At 39.5% G+C, this 17,361-nt stretch overlaps 1 protein-coding gene across 2 annotated transcripts in view; it reads left to right on the top strand.

Annotated features, from left to right (window-relative positions):
* The first annotated feature begins 662 nt into the window (after positions 1 to 662).
* The window catches only part of TMEM135 (transmembrane protein 135), a 157,794-nt gene continuing 141,095 nt past the window's right edge, over positions 663 to 17,361 (top strand). Inside the window, exons 1-3 of one of the 2 annotated variants that reach the window (XM_086882185.1) lie at positions 663 to 980; positions 10,979 to 11,106; positions 16,493 to 16,585. In XM_086882185.1, coding sequence (XP_086738311.1) covers positions 840 to 980; positions 10,979 to 11,106; positions 16,493 to 16,585 — 362 coding nt within the window. In that variant the 5' untranslated portion in view covers positions 663 to 839. Of the gene's footprint in view, positions 981 to 8,753; positions 8,872 to 10,978; positions 11,107 to 16,492; positions 16,586 to 17,361 lie in introns of those variants that run through there. The other variant, XM_086882186.1, reaches the window with a different exon arrangement.

Here is a 17,361-nt window from a genome sequence, read left to right as displayed (position 1 = left end):
CCACAGGAGTCAGACCTTAAGTGTGTGAGGAGGCCGCACCGATTAAGACAGGAAACGGAGCGTTTGACATTCTGCAGGGGCTCAGGAGAAGCGGGATGACACGAAAACCAGAAGGAACAGTGCTACACGGGTGCAGTGAGGTGAAGGAGATGTCGCTGCCGTCACACGGCGAGGAAACTGCGAGATGACCTTTAATTCTGAGCTCAGCGTAGACTCCTTCCCTCCTGAAACCGCTCAACACCACCATGACAATCAGCCGAGTCGTGAGAGCGGCTCTCGCCCCAGACATCCCAAAATCCGTCCGGCTGCGATTTTGACCTCTCCAAGTACAGAAGCACAGCTTCGTACAAGCACGCCAGTGCCGGTGCCGCGACAGCTGTGTGACAGGACACGGGACACACACGGGACACACAAAGGGTACACACGGGACACACACACACGGGACACAGACGAAGGACACACAAACGGTACACACAGGACACACACACACCGGACACAGACGAAGGACACACAAACGGTACACACAGGACACACACACACGGGACACAGACGAAGGACACACGCCCTCAGAGTCGCGGCCCGGCCCCCCCCCCTCCGCCCCGCGGCTCGCGCCACCCCCGGGCCCGGCCGCTCCCCGGAGGCCGCGGATTGGCTGCGGGCCTCACGCGAGCGGCGCGCGCGCGGGGCGGGGGGCGTGGGAAGAGCGGCTGTGCCCGCGAGTAACCCCGGCGCGCGCAGCGCCCCGCGCGACCTCTTTCCCCGGCACCGGCGGTGACGCGGCGGCCGCGCGCGCCCCGCGCCCCCTCCCGTCCCCTCCCCTCCGCGCGCGCGCTGCAAAGATGGCGGCACTGAGCAAGTCCATCCCCCACAGCTGCTACGAGCTCGGGCACACCTGGCACCCGCAGTGCTCCTGGGCTGTGCTGCACGTCACCCAGAGCGCCCTGGCAGAGTCCCTCCGCATCTACGGCACCCTCTACCTGGTGCGTATCTGTACGTGTGTGTGTATGTTCGGAAGCCCGGCCTAAGGGGGTGCCTGGCCTGAGACGACAAGGGCACGAGGGGTATCAGAGAGGGGGGAGCCTGGCCTTGGTTTTGGGTGGATACCAGGGTGCAGGGGGGAGCCTGGCCTGGGGTGGAAAGGGGCTACAAAGGACGTGGTGGGAGCCTGGCCTGAGCAGAGGGGGAAGGGTATAGGAGGTGTTTTTGGGGAGGGCACAAGAGGTTGGGGTGGCGGGGAAGGACATAAGGTATGTTAAGGAAGGGAGGCTCGTCTGGGGTGGGGGGAGAGGGTCATGGTCAGAGGCAAAGGGCAGGAGAAAAGTCAAGGGGCAGCCTAACCCTGGAGTGAAGGGGAAGAATCGCAAATAGTATGTTTTGGTGTGGAGAGGCTGGAGGGTTGAGTGGGGGCGGGGGGAAAGGCATGACAGGGAGAATATTATGTTGAATCTGGGCCAAGTAGGGCAGAGGAAAGACATAGGGGGTGGTGGTGTCTGGAGGCATAACATACTGTGAGAAGGGTGGTGCTGGTGGGTAGAAAGGCATGGGTACATCCTGAACATTGTATTTTTGTCATCTTCCAATACCTATGATACCTGAATAAAAAGCCTTAGTGTTTGCCTGGGAGGCTAGCATTATGTCTTTGGTAGTAGCAAGTGTAATGCACGCGTGTTGGTGATGCCTTCGTAATCAGTGCTTTAAGATCAAGGAGATTCCATTGCATAATGAAGCAAGACCAAAAAAATGCATCAAGGCTATAGGAGTCTGAGTATTTATAGAGTGTCCTACAGGTGAGGTATCTTAGCTTGAGCGTGCAATTAGGCTTGGTTATATCACCTCTGTTGCAGCTGGCACATTTCCAGAAAATTAGGTAGATAAAAGAGCTGGGATGTGTTTGCATCATCTGTGTAAACATAACCTGAAAGCCAATCTAGGTTGGAATCGCTGCAGGTGAGCGCTTCTGTCCCCACCTCTGTGCTTCTCCCATGGTGGTATCCGGGGGATGGAGGAGTAGGCTGGCCACAGAACTGCCCCCAAGCTCATTTGACAGAAAGAAGCACAAGTCATTGAGTCTGCACCAGTGGTGGTGCAACAGAGTTATTGAGCTGTGTAATAAAGAGAAGGAAAGGAGTGGGACAGCAGCATCCTGACATATTCAGTTAAGCTCCCATTGAAGGGTTTCTTGAGTGAAACTTGTGATGACATCCATTTATATGATAAAATAGTAACTGGTGAACCTAAGGAGCTGTTGTGTCTGACTGAACATTTTCACTCTGAACTTCCACAGACAGGAGTGGCAGCTGTTGCTGGGAGCATGCAGTAAGTTGCATCATTAAACTAACACAGGGAACATTCTCTCTTCTCCTCTGCCTTTACCTCGTACTGTTTTCTTTGAATCTGTTTTCTGATCTAGTTTGCTCTGTACGAGCATAAATACTTGTACCAGCAGAGCATGGTTTTGAAGTGAGCCATGAGAGGTGTAGTGGTGATCTTTCAGGTCTGGCTAAAAATAAAGCAGCTTTAGCAGTTCTGTAATTAAATCAAAATTCCCTAACAGCCAAACCTGGTCAAGAGATTTCCTGCTCATTGCTCTGTTACGGTTCACTCAGTTGTGCAGTCATGTGTTAGGGGGAAAGCTTCCACTTTTTATTTCTTTAGAAAGAAAAACAAACCTAAAAATGCAAAATGTTTTCCTGATCTGTTTTGCTTTGTGACCCCATAAACAGTTATATCTTGTCACAAACCCAAAGTGAGGTGGGAACCTTCTCAACCAATTTCCTGCTGTATTGTAAAACCTCTGCCTCACTTTTTACACTGTATTCTTTGCAGTTTAGTTTAGTTTCTCTTAGGTTTTTGTTGATAGTATTCACCTGCCAGAGTAATCTAAAGCTGAGCTGCTCTCAGATCTTGCTGCTGTCTAAAAAGAGAGGAAGCACTTGCCGGTCTCTGCTCCCAGACACATAACTGTACTTTTTCTTTGTGTGACTCAGGACCTCATCACTTCATGAGCTAACCCACAAGAGGTTACTTACCCTGCTTTTAGCTGGGGTAATTTTCAGATACAGTGATGAATTCAGTTGGATTATTAAGCAGGATTTGATGAGCACCAGAACCAGTGTAAGGTAAAAAGGAAAAGGGTGCAATGTCAAATGCAGAGGAGGAAGCAGAAGTTTTGCACATTAGGTAGCTTGACAGGGGAAGAACAGTCTTGAATTAAGAAAGTCATCACAAAATTCATTCTTTGCTGGGCTTACAGCTGTGCTTGGAAACCTCATATTTGTAAATGAAATGCCACAGTTGGACATCAGAAATGTTCAGGTTCACAGAGGGGGATGGACCTCAGTTATTTTGTGTTTATAGTTATATCACTGTGTGTTCAGAACGTTTTTGGTAGTACTGGTCCTTTGTAGAGCTCAGCAACAAAAAATGCACTTCATTTTTCTATGTCAAGTCTATAAAATGGCTTCTGATTGTTCCTCCTGTTGCTACAAGCTAATAACTAAGGAAAGAAGATTAAAGACTTTTCTTTCACAAAAGCTTGTGTGGAAATGAATGAGAATGAATCGATGAGAATAAATTCTCTCAGAGGTTGTTCTCTGAGAGAACATGGTTAGGGACAGTTACAATCTAGAGTCCAGACTTATAACAGCTTCACCCCATATCTCTTAAATGCTTTGTTTCTCTTGGATCAGTGGGAGACTGATGGAGCTGAGTGGTGTTAGTAAGTGAAATATTGGCTGTTACTAAATGACTGCATAGAGTCTTTGCTTTTAAGTAGTGCTGTACTCTTTGTTTAGCTGTTTTATTTTTCCTTCTCTTTTTAGTAATTGTGCTTGAGTATTTTTTAGTTGGAAAAATATAGCCTTGAGACATCATATTTGTACTGTCTTTATTTTTGCTCCAGTGCTAATGGATTGCTTTAGTGAAAATAGGCATCACATGTAAATTGAATTACCCCTCCCCATATGAAGTGGCTGACAGGAATGCCTGTTTTGTAATTAAGGCAGCTTGTGTTTTCACAAACCAAATGTCCCCATATGCAAGTCTTCTGAGACCCACTTAAAAAAAAAAGGAAAGTGGCTTAGCATCTATACCTGAGAAGAACCCCTAAACAATCTTCCCTAAACCTTGTAATTACTCTTTTTGAAAACTATTTGCCTTGATATCCTGAAACTTCAATGACAAAGTCCTTCCTAAGAATTTGCTGTACTTTCTTCCATTTATACTTTGTTTTTACATTAGTCGAGCTAAATGAAATGGGAAGATATCATCTTGTATTTTCAAAGCTGAAGAACTCAGACTTCTAGAAATTCTCAAAGGTGAGGAGAAGAGAATGATTTAACAGGGAAATTGCATGAAGTTGGGAATAGGCTGGAATATTGGCCTTGAGTTTCCTCAGCTTCCATTTCCCACAATTCTGTTGATTTCACATGGGTAAAGTGCTGTTCATCACATGCTTTAGAGCAAAGTCTTCTATTTCCTAGGGATTTGTAAGTTTTAGACATTTGTTTGCTGATAGTGCACAGTAGATAAATGTGCTTAGTCATTTTTATGAAGTGTTTGTAGGGCATCAGAGATAATCTGATCAGGTAACATTTTCACCTAATCTAAGTAAGGTAAAAATTATTTGTTTGCTACTTTGTAGTAGCAGTTTTAGAACTCATTCTTCTAACCTTTTGCCTGTGGGATGGCAAGAGTCATTCATGCCATTCACCTTTCCTTTCTCTTAGTCTGATTGTCTACTTTCTTCACCTAATTTAAGACAGGCTTCCTTCCTCACTTTCCATTCTGATTTCTGTCCTGCCCCTTTCCCTTACAAACACAGGTCTTCCTCTCCACACCTACATCTCCTGCCTTCAGCAGCACCAACCCCTTCCTTTCCAGCACCAACCCCTTCCTCCCCCTATATCTGGTTCCCTTCCTTCCTGCTGCTAAAGGGCACATTGCCCAAGCTAGTTCTTGCCTTACTTCTGGCTGTGACTCCAGACACTTCTCCCACACAGGTCTGCTGTCATAGAGGAGAGGAGCAGCAGTTCTAGTGCAGTATGGGTGCCAGCAGGTCTATTTCAGATGTCCTCTGCACTGAGGGATGGTTCAGCCAACTCTTTAGAACAGATGTAACCAGTGTCTGTTGCTCTAGTACAGATTTTAATGATCCTCAGCACTTGCCTCTATTTTACTGATCTTTTTTTGTTTCTTAATTTCTTCTCATGCTTGTTTTGTGCTCATTTTCTTAATTTTGATTCTCATTTTGGCTTCACTTCTAATATTTCTTCTTACTTGTGCATATCTGCTTCTTCCTGTGCCTAGAATAACCTTCAGGTTCTTGAATGCTAATTGCTTCTTTCTCTTCTCTTTCTGTGTCAGAGGGGTTTTGTTTTCTACTTAGGGTTCCAGTGCTGTTGTCTTCCTGAGCCCTGTTTGACCCATCAGTATCTGTATTCTGTATCTTAATCTCCATTCTTTATTCTGCAACCTCTCTAGGAATAGGATAGCATTGTGTATTACATTGTCAGAGACATAAATGCTATCAGCTCTTGTAAAAATATAAGGATTTTTTTTCTTCCTCTACACTATCAGAGGGGAGACATTCATAGGAGTACAGCATGGGCCAGAGAGCTGCAGTGCAGGCAGCGTGAGGCAGCTGGCAGGTCACTTCCTGGGTAAATCACTGTTTGACTGGAGGCAGCAGTAGCAAGAACAACTCTTCTTGTGCTAATGAATTATTTTGAATATGGTTATAGGTAAGACAGAATCACCAGCCAAAGATCAAGGTGAAATGTGTCTCACATCACTTTCCTGGCTCTAGGCACATTTCTGTAGGATTGGGCCAGAGATCGTTCCCAAGGATGGATGATGCACGCTGGCTGTGCTGCTGGTGCTTGAGGCTCACTTTTCATGCAGCTTCCCTTGGGAGAGCTGTTTGAACTGGTCCTGAGCAAAGGTGGGAGGCATCTAACACTAAAGTGGATCCTCTCTCATCTGCCAGCATAGATAAAGTTGTCATATATCATCTTTGAGGTGTGCAAGAAGACTGTACTGCCCAGATTGAATTCTAAAATACTCTAGAATTGCTGGGTATATTAAAATGTGATTTTTCCTTGTTTGTGCTGCAAATGATTGTGTGTTTAGGAGGATGGGGAGAATAGGGAGAATGATAGTGTTACTATGGAATATGCTTCTGGATACCAGCTTGAATGTCTGGGTTAGGCTGTCAGTAATCTTTCTCCTGTCCAATCCAGTACCTAGAGTTGCTGTGATGACGGTATGTGATTGCCTCCTTTTGGATGTCTGTTCATCTTAGTACTGTGCACTGTCCTGTGTCTCTCTGCTATGTTATGAATGACATGTAGGTCACTGTCTTCTTGCCTTTAGATTCTTCTGGAAGCTGGCTTAAATATGACTAAATTTAGCCTAAGTGTTACTAAAGTAAGAATCTGTGACTTCTTCATTCCAGGGTGTGATCATTCCACTCTGTTCAGGTGGCTTTCAGGCCACGATATAAAAATTATTTCATAAGCTGAAAAGAAACAAAAATAGTCTTTTGCTGAGATGCTAAGAATTAAAAAAGATTCATACAAGGAATTCAGGTGAACTGAAAAATTTGTGCTTAAAGATGTAAGGAGTAACCAGGAGCCTGCATTACGGTAATGCTGGAAATCAGGGAAAGCCTCAGCCTTGACTGACTGAGCAAAGTTCTTGATAAAGACACTACAATTACTGAGAACTAGCAGGGATTTTTATCAAGGAATAAATCTGTTCTCTTAAGTTGGTACAGCTTTATAGTAGAGTGCAAGAATTTCAGGGTAGGAGGACAATCCTTGAAAATTATGCTGAGTTAGACATTTTAAGGGGAATGAAATACAATCTCCAACTCATTTCAGTAGAAGGAAAACAAATAGTAAAGATAATTTGTCATGAAATGAAAGTGGTTCCAGGCTTGAAGGTAATTGAGATGTCATTAAAAATATATGTGAGTATTGTTTGTTTCTTTTTTTAATTGGTTGGGTGATATGGAAAATTTTAAAGTATCCAAATCAAAACAACTCAGCCAACTAATGGTGATCCTCATATCACATCTCGCATAAGACAGGGAAACTCAGAGAGCAGGAGGCACATGTTCTTCTTCCTCAGAGTATTGCAGGAGCTGAGTTACGAAATTAAACAATCTGGAAGCCAGGTTTTGTAATCGGTGAATTTAGGAAGGGATGAGCTAATTGAGGAAAAGCAAATCTGAGTGTTTGAGAGGCCACATGAGAAACAAATTGCTCATTTGAACAAGTGTCTTTCAAAACCCAGGTATTACCTGAGGGCATTTGAGATTCAGTTACTCCAAAGCACTAAAAAGTAATTTTTATAAAACAAAGGAATAATGTTGTTTTAAAATTTGTAAAAAATTGCAAATGGTTCTAAAAGAACATACAAATGATTGAATATAATTATGAAGAAATCTGGCATCTCTTAGTAGCTCTGCCTGCCTTTTGAGTAATCTGAGGTATTTTCTTAACTGTTTTAAATACTGGGGGTTGCTTTGCTTTTAGCTTGTGATTTAATTTATAAATTTTTCCTTGGGTTTTTAATGACTTGCAGCATATGGATTCTATAAGCCACGTTCACAGTAGTATTGGTAATTTCTACATTTTCATTTTAAAGATGCCTCAACATGTCAGATAGTTGTGCTTATAAATGGTATTGAACTCTCTTTTCCTAAAGATCTGGCTAAGTGTCCACATATTTCCATAGCATTTTTAAAAAAATTTTCTTATTTTCTTTTTCATTTCCTCTTTATCTTTAGTAAAAGTCTGTTATGATGTGGTTGATTTCAGCTGGATATTGTGAAGGAATGAGAGATGGTAGTGCTTTTTTCCATCAGTCAGTGTAGCATGTGTTGTCTAATTCCACCAAATTTTGATGGAGGGGTAGTGAGTAGTCCTTGAAGTCATACACTTTGTACAAACTTAGGACATGGTTAAAAAGGGAGGATGGAGGAGGGAGAGACAAAAATGTCATATACACAAACAGCAGAATTGGCAGAAAGCCTGTGTTGTTTTTAGCCTGTGGTGTAACCTGTCCGTTGTACAACTATATGTTGGTCAGCCAATTAGTACATTCATTAAGTCAAACCATCCTTTGTGTGCAGTGCCTCTTGTGGAATCCATAGTTCAGGGATATAGGTGAGGACTGAGGAATACTGGGGTGAAGCTGAGGTTATTGTGGCTGGATGATGAATACTTGTAGGTGTTACATGACACATCATGAAAATAATCAGGCCTGGCTGGTGCCTCAAATCATATTTGGGTTTGAGTTTCGTATACCTTTTCTGCTGGAACACCAATAGCCTAGCTTAAATCTTGCAGTAGACTATGTAGCTGTGGTTTAGGGATGGTGTTGGAATTGCATATATTCTTTCCACAGTTAGGACACAATAAATAAATTTTGGTTTTTTTTTAGATCTACAGGGCTTAACATTTGTGTATAAAGACTAAATTAAAAAAGAAAAAGCATTTGAGTAGTGATATTCCGCAAAAAAAAATTCAGGTATCCTGAAACTGGTGGACTGATTTTTTTTAACTATATTTTTTATGTTGGAGAGTCAAAATGCAGTTGTGTGAATTCTAAAATTAATGCTATTAGATGCTAATAAATTAACTATAAGGCTAATAGAAAAACTTCTTTTCTGTTTCTTTATTAATATTGACCAGGCTTTTTTTTTTTTTTTTTTTTTCTTTTTTTTTTTTTTTAAATGCATCTGTTAGCATCTTCATGGAGATTATTATTTTGCCAAGGAAGTACCTACTGGATGTTCTGATGCCCTCTTCTTCCATTCTTTCTGCTACTGACATCCACTGCTAAGCCTTGAGCAGTGCATTTATTGTAAGAATTTAGTTTTTATAGCAATATCCTCTCAGCTGACTTGAGTGAATTGTATCCCAGTGGGAGCCATGAATTGCTGCATTCTGACATAGGTTTCATAATCTTTCTGCACTTTAATAATACTTTTCTGAAATGTGTGAAACTGCTAGGGACAGCAAAATGGTATCCAGAAATATCTGGTATTTTTTCCATGTAACCTCATCACTGGTAGTAGAAGAACTCTATAGTCTGCTCTTGTCTACTTTCAGCCCAACACAATTTTCAGTTTTGTTGATGTCTATAAAGCAGTTAGAAAATTTTAGCTTCTATAAGCTTCTTGATTTTTGTTTGTTTTGGTTTTTTTTGGTGGGTGTATATGAAACTATTACTCTCACACATATTTCTCTTTCAATTAGTGTGAGCAATTTTCTTTGGAAAGGTTTGTGTGTTATTGTTTCTGGTTATTTTCTATTTTTCATTTGGGAGTAGGACAGTAAAGAGAAGGGAAAGCAGAAATTTACATTAGTCTAAAACTTGCTAGAGACATTACAGAAATAAATTCTTAAATTTGATTTGACATACCAATCTCTTGATTTGGTACCACTGTTTCTGTGTTGCATTTCTTACACTTTGGTCTGAAGGATCAAGGTTTTTCATGTGGGTGTAAGAGCTATGTTCTTAAAACAAAAAAAAATAGTTATTTTGTTCCAGTGTTCATGTCCTTCCTACAGTATGTTAGAAATATCTGAGTGGTAGCAGCTAGCTATCTGGCGTTTAGACTACATGAAGACTTTCCTTCAGCAGAAATATTATCTGGATTGCATTACTGCCTAATCCATTATGCTTAAAGCAGTCTTGACACATCAAGTAATGTGTAAATCTGTTTTCAGAGGTCTGTTCATGCATGGATTTCTTCTTAATCCTTAGTTCAAGCTTCATTTTGCAAACAAGATTTTGGCAGAACTTTCCCGTGGTTAGTTTTAGTAGAATCCTCAGCCTATCTCTGATTCTAGAACATCTACTTGCTTTTCAGTGAGCAATGTTTGGGAAGAATATCTCCTTCTCACAACTAAGACTTTGAGATATGTGGGCAGTATGGATTTGACAGGGTGTCTTTCTTCTCATCAGCACTAGCAATGTGAAGCTTGCTTTGCTTGGAACTTCTCTAAGCATTGACCAAAAACTCTGGCCAGTTTTGAAACTCCTGGGGAGATCAGTGCAGATAAAGATGATAGTGCTAGCAGAATGAAAAAAGGATAGAATCTGTCTCATGGTGCACTCAAAGTGTACTTTTATGGAATTGTAAGAGGACACAGGCTGATGGGACCTTGGGAGGCTCTGAGGTTGCTTAAGGACTTTTCTAGTTAAGTTTCAAGGGTCTCCAGGAGCAGAGAGTCCACAGCAATTTTTGGTAACCTACTCCAATATTCAGCCACCCTCAAATGAAAACTTTTTTCTTTAGGTCTAACCAGCGTTTCCCATACTTGAGCTTGTCTGTTGCCTATTGTCTTAGTCCTGAGTATCTCTGAGTTTTCTACATCTTCCAGTTAGCTAATTGCAGAATTTCTGTAGATAAAAAAAGTTTGAGGACCTTTAGTCCTTTTTTTAGATTGAGCCTGTTTTGTGATATAGGCAGTTTTTAAGTTAATATACCGATTCTATAAAATATGTCAGGAATGTGTTGTTCTCCCAGCAGATGTTGAACATTTTTTGAGGGGTTGCAGTAGAAAACCTTTAAAAATACATCATCACTTCACAGATACTGTAAGGCATGTATTTGGATTACTTTAGAGATATTCTGACCATAAATTATGTAATTGTCCAATTTCCTTGAAGCAAAAACTCTGTAGATATATCACATCTTAAAAGTTTTGATATCTGGCAGACAATGTTTCTGACAATTATGGTCAATGGTAACAAGGTAATAAAATTCCTCCTATAATGGTATAAATATTGTAATAGCTGGAACAAGTGCAAAGGAAATCTTTGTGGTATTGTTCATAAAGTTTAAGAGGCTTTGTTTTACTACTTAAGTGGGCAGGCCTCATTTTATGTTTTCCTTTTTCTTTATGATGTGCAAAAAGTGTCTAACTGAATTAAAGTTTGTCCCCCTTTCCTTCTCCCGCAGGTTGCAGCTATTCTCAGGAAACGAAAGCTTGAGTATTATTTGTACAAACTGCTACCTGAGATCTTGCAGTCGACTTCCTTTCTGACAGCAAATGGGACCTTGTATATTGCTTGCTTTTGCATTCTAAGGTTGGTACACTATCCTAAAAATGAAACATAGTAAAGCTGTTTTTGTGCAACTTTTCAATTTGTGTAGTAATTTTTCTCTTTTTTTAATAGGCTTGCTTGTAATGTTTTGAAATAAGAAAAGCTACAGCAATCATTTTGATTTCTGGTTTTACCATTTGAATATGGAACTTTGGTTTTTTAAAATTACTTTATTCTCATTTTTGTAATCTTTTAAATGAGTAAACTGGTTAAGGCATCCACTTTGCTTCTTCTTCTCTGTTTTACAGATTCAAAATACATTGTTGCAGAAAATTCAGATAGATTCTAGAGGGGAATTAAAAAAGCGTAATCTTTCTTTCCTATAAATAATTGATGTAATTTTATATTGGCTTCTATTTTCCTGAGGCACAGGCTATGATAACTTTTAATTGTAGTGAACTTTATCCAGCCATCCAAGTTTGTTCTTTTTCTTATGGTCATAAATGAAGGGAATTCCAGCATAGCTTCTGGGATAATGTAAGATACAGACTTGCTCTGAAAAAAGAGCATAAAGGGCACCTCTGTATTCAGTTTCCAGCATATATTTCAAGTAACTATCAGGATAGTTGAAAATTAAAAGTTACTTTTCATTAATATGATTATGCATTTATAGTAAGAGATGTTACATATTGACATGTAAAGCCTACAGTAGCTATGAATGTTTGAAATTTAACTGACAGCCCCTCTAAAAGGTAAACCCCTTATTCTGTACTTTTAAATTTGTTTAGAGGCCTCTAAACTTTCCTTCAAAACTGAAGGAGAAGGCAGAGAAGAAGAGCTGGCTGAGCCGTGGATTGCTTTTCAAGTAAATAATTCTTGAAGTTCAAAGTGACTCTCTAAGTAATGAGCTCTGAAGAATATGAGGTTTTCTAGCAATATGGGTTGTATTAATATCGATTTATCTTTATTCCTCTGAAGTAGAGTCTTCCTTATTCTGCCATGTATTTGCCTGTAAATCTGCAGTGCTGTAGTTAAATGTTATTCCCTAAGTTAAGCTGCTATGTTTTTAAGTTTTATGGTTTTCATCAGTTCCTCTTACAGAGGATATTAGCCACCTAGCAGATCTGTGCCTGTGCTAGTCAGTGAAGTAGGTAAGAGATCAGTGTCTTACAAGCCAGTTGGCATGGCATCACATTCACCCTGTGTGGAGTACAGCTGTCTAAAGCTGGTCTGACCTCCAGAGCAGCATGGCCAGATGCAGGCTGGGTAACAGAAATGCTGCTTAGCCTGGCTGCCCTCCAAGTCTCCTTGAAACATTGTTTGGGTTGACCTAGGTCAGAACTATGTAAAGAACAATTCCAATGATTAAATGTGGCAAGGGACACATGTAAGTGCTTACCCTGCCATTGGTACAGCTGTGCTGCACAGTAACCAACCAGCATCTTGGGAGGTGTATGTGCTTTTTCTCTTGCAAAGAGATGCCCTTGAGGAGTAAACAGCTGCAGCAGAATCCTTGCTGGTAGAGTCTGTGCACACTGCCCAGCACTCACAATTGCAGGACTTGCAACTACAAAGCTGTTGGCTAGAATGCTGATTTGAACTGTTTAACTGAAATCACTAATAGAGGTAAAACAAGTGTTTAAGGCAGCCATGGTAACGGTGCTTGTTGAAGTATATGAATGTCCAGTTAGAGTTAGAATTTCTCACCTTTTCTGTCCAAATTGAAATTCAGAGCCTCATCAATTAAGTGATTAGGATATGTAAGAGCTATTAAATGACATTTCAGAAAACAGTGGATATCTGGAATCATGATAACATGATTGTCAGAGAAGAAATGCTTTCCAGGCTTGTATCCTTTGAAGAACAAGTACACGCCTGGTGATGATCTACTTGGTGCATTTTCCATGAACTGCCAAGTACCTTTGACAAGAGTACTTGCTAGGACTTGTCAAGAAGAAAGGTCCTCTGTCTTCCAGGAATTAGTAAATGATTAGCAAGTAGTTAATATATCTGAAACAAAATGAGGCATAAATAATTGGTTTGCATAGTAAAAAGAAGTTGCCACTGAAGTTCCTGTTATGTCCTTTGTTTTGGATATACTTAAGGAATCTGGAAAAGGGGCTGACCACTAGTATGAGAGATTGTATAAGATTATTTCGGGTACAGAAATCTAAAATGGACTCTCATTCATTTCAGAAAGACCTGTTGATTAAAATCACTTATGAAATTTTATAGAGAAAAATGCAAAGTAAAAAAGCAGCTCAGTCCTTACTCAGGGATGGGCTTTAAACTAGCTGCTATTTATCAGGAAGGTGTTTGAGGATCATTATGGGTAGATTCTTTGAACAAGTCACTTCAGCACTTGAACATGGTCAAGGAGCTGAGTGAGTGGTGTTTGGAGAAAAAATGAGACCTCACCAGGAAGCTGAATGAATACATGACACCTTTTGAAGCTGAGCTCTGTATGCCTTTTTAAGAGTTTCTCCTAAGATCATAATGTTGAAAAGTCATCACTTGAAGTGTACTTAATGTCTTGTATTTAGTATACTTGTCTTGCAGCTTGAGCCATATATGTTTGCTTCTCTCATCTAGTCTTGAGTGGTTAATGGAGGATGGAAATGTGAGACTTCAGTCCTTTATTTTTAACCAGTTTGTGTCTTTTTTAATATTTGGGTTTTTTTTAATGTTTTGATTGAAGTTCTATTATTCTTTGAATTTACTGCAGTGTGATACAGTGTACTTCCTTCAGTAGCCCCTGAGAGCAGGGGTAATGGTATGTGATTATCTATGCCAGAAACATTTTAAACTATCATAGAAATACCAGTACCTCTGTTTATGCATAACTGGCCTGAATATTTCTGGACTTGATATGCAGCCATGGAAAGAGATTGTTTGAGACTGTGAAGACCTGTGTCTCTCCATCTGGTTTTAGATAGTGATGAGAGATTGGATGTGATAGATTTGTACAATAGGATATATGTTGCAGTTTTTATATCTGTTTTTGCTTGATAGGTATATTATAGCAGTAGCAGTAACTCAGATGCAGAATTGTCCAGCAAGCCCCATATAGTTGATTGCTCTTACTGTCCTGGAGTTCTAGACCAATACAATGGAAAAAGGGTTTATAGCTGGACATGTTAATTCATATTTATGGTAGTTTCTTCCTTTCAACTAGGAAAAACTACCAAAATTGAAACTGATGCAAATATTCTCAGGGACATAAAACTTTAGGCAAGAATGTGGAATTAAAATAATTTCAGGCATTGTTTAATACTCTCATCATTTCACAGGTGGGTAAAATTTCAAAAATATCTCAATCCAATGATTTAGGCAGTGGGTAGATGTTCTTGTTTTAGAAGAGATTGCCAAGCTAACTTGAGTGACCATTTTTTTTTTTTAGCTCCTGTTTATTTTGTGTGGTGAATTAGGGTCTATGTACAGGCTGGTCTGTTGGTAGAGGAGTGAGGATGATCATCTCTGTTACGGATGTGTGACAGTCCAGCTGGGGGTTGTAATCTCTTCCGCTGGTGAGATCCAGAAGACTACATCTGTCTTGGCTTCAGATGGAAGTGCTGGGTTCTTGTGTTGACAGGCATTGCATCTGTTAAATAAAAAGTGTGATTTTTAGATTTGTGGTTCAGTTACACGTAAAACATCATGAAGACACAGTTCTGTTAGTCTACCAACTAGAGTAATTAAGTTTGTAGATTGAGAAATTAGATGCATGATCTGAAAGAACTCCTAGTTCTTACTCTAATTTCTATCCATAGTACATGTGAAAATAGCCATGCGAGTAGTAACCAAACCTAATTTTCATTCACTTTAGGAGAAGTTTAAATGTTTCTGTTAATGACAATACATTTTTATTTCCACTAGACTTTATTATGTAAAATGTGTTACTGTTGTTTCCGAAAACTTGTCAAACCAAACATGCAAGCATTTGTAAAAGGATTCTAAACCATGCCAAAAGAACGAATTACTGTTTCTTTCCCACAGAAGAGGCATTTGTTCTGTTACTTAACAGGTGTGTCTGGTAAGATGTGTTCATACTTAGTAAGATGTTTAAAATGACTTCTCTGAAACTTCATACAGTAATTACTTTCTGAGAGACTCCTAATAATGAACTTTAGCTCCTGCAGCATTTGGCATTGTCACCCTGAGAAATTATCCTTTTGCAGCCGTGGGAATGAGCAGCGTGTGTAATTGCCATTACATCACTTACTGCTGATACACTGGCTCTCTTTTCACTTACGAACATAAGCTGGCATTGCTTGCTGGTAATGTTATTTTTGCAGAAGTATGGAATGAGGCTGCTCATGCCTTTGACGGCAAGAATGAAAGTGAGCTAATCAGATGATATTAATTATCTTTGTTCTGTCTTCTTTGTTGTCAACATGAAATTTTGACTAAGAAAGTGTCCTGTTCCATGTACCATGTACGTGTTTGCCATTTTGTTTGTTTATTTTGTTTGCTGTGTTTTTAGAAGGGTAGACACCATTGTAATGCTTTGTTTTTTCACTGATAGTGCTTGTTAGTTGAGCACCATTGGTATAATTGAAGTATGTTTATTATTGTGCTGCCAATTGTCACAACTCTCTGACTCTTGTTTGCCTGTGATCAGCATGAATAAGTTTGAAGGTGCAGGTCTTCTGAACAGACCAAACATGATGGGTGACATTGTGTCTGAGGTGAAGTTTTGCTTTCTTCCTTTAATAGTGTCCAATTTATAGAAATATTTTCTTAGATACTGCTATTTGTGTAACTTTATTTTTTTTTTTTCTCCTGATTTATTGTTGAAGTAATTTTAGTAGTTGAAATTTTGTGGACTCTAAAAGAAATCCAGATCTAGCTGCCAAAAATGAGAGCTTTCCCTGCTTAATAGGACTGTTGCTTCCATTTATAATGTACAGACTGATTTCTTGGCATACTGTTAATGTGCATTTTCCTGTTTTTAGCATCAGTGGGCTGTCTGTTTAGAGTGTGGCATGTATTATAATTATTTGATTCGATTTCTGGCTCACCTAACTGCATCGCTACATTCCACAAGGCAGATCTTGTGGATACTTGTATTTGCACAAGTAGCAAAGAGATGAGTGGCTATAAGGTCTTTTAGAAGATTTTTCTCTAATTAGTATCTGGAACTTTTCAAAAATATGTCTTGGAAGAAAAGCTTGATTTCCTGGAGGAAAAGTAGCCACTTAAATGAAATGAATACATTAATGAAGTGTTTCAGGTATTTAATGTCTATGAAGCGCTCTGATAATTATACAACTGTAAAAATACAATAATTAGTATTTATTAGTAAGTACAAATTAAAGTAAGAAGACAAAATTAATAAATCATTTGTAATTTCATAATACAGACAAAATACAGTGTGGTGCATGAATGTTCTGTTTACATGTAATATGTGTATAAATTACTTTTTCAGGAAAATGCTTGGAAAATTCTACTTTTGGTCTCCTGGCTTTGGTGCAGCTTTACCTGCTTCTTACATGGCTATTCTCATTGAAAGGAAAAGCAGGTAGGGTTTGTGTTTATGGATTTTCAGCTTAATATAATAATGTTTCTTGTTTTGGTTGTTTGATGGTTGACATTTGACAATTCAGTGGGCTTATTTCAGAAATATAGTTCATCTAAAATAGTGTCTTATGCAACATTAAATTTAAATCTAGAAAGCTACAGTGAAAAACACTTTACAAACTTTCAGTTTCATGTTTGTGGTTGGTTTGTCTTGTTTAATGTGCAATTGCATTGCTCAGGATTGCCTGATAAAACTTGGTTGCTTAGGGCTTCCTAATGAAACTATACTTTTGTTCTTGCTTGTTTTTTAAAATGTAATTTGAGCAATGTTTGCAATTAGTCACAGAGAAGGAGAATGCTGATGACTTAACAACATGACATTAGTTAAGATGGAGGAATTATAGGATGTTGTGGAGAAAAGTGGGTGAATTGAAATAATTCTGATTGGATGAAATGTAATGGTACAGAAAGCAAAGCCTTTCACTTAAGGAGAGGCGCTGAAGTTCATCTATCGGAGGTAAGCTCATTATGAAAGCATTAAGAGGGAGAAGAAAGCACTAAGTAATCCAAGGATAGCCCAGAGCTGCCATTTGTAATGTGCCCAGGAAGATGGCAGGTGAAAATCCTGACTTGTAAGGTTTTATTGTTTGCAATTCAGTTTATGATGGTAGCTTGTATAAATAGTGTCAGTTGCAATACTTTCTTAATTTACTATGGACTGAGATGATTTAGGCATCTAGTTAGTAAGCTTAATTTAAAGAAGGTAAGAGAAGGGTA

Source organism: Cyanistes caeruleus, chromosome 3, assembly GCF_971803275.1.
Source record: "Cyanistes caeruleus chromosome 3, bCyaCae1.hap1.1, whole genome shotgun sequence".
Lineage (NCBI taxonomy): Eukaryota > Metazoa > Chordata > Aves > Passeriformes > Paridae > Cyanistes > Cyanistes caeruleus.
Note: the sequence above shows the minus strand (reverse complement) of the source record. Positions and strands in the feature narration are given on the sequence as shown.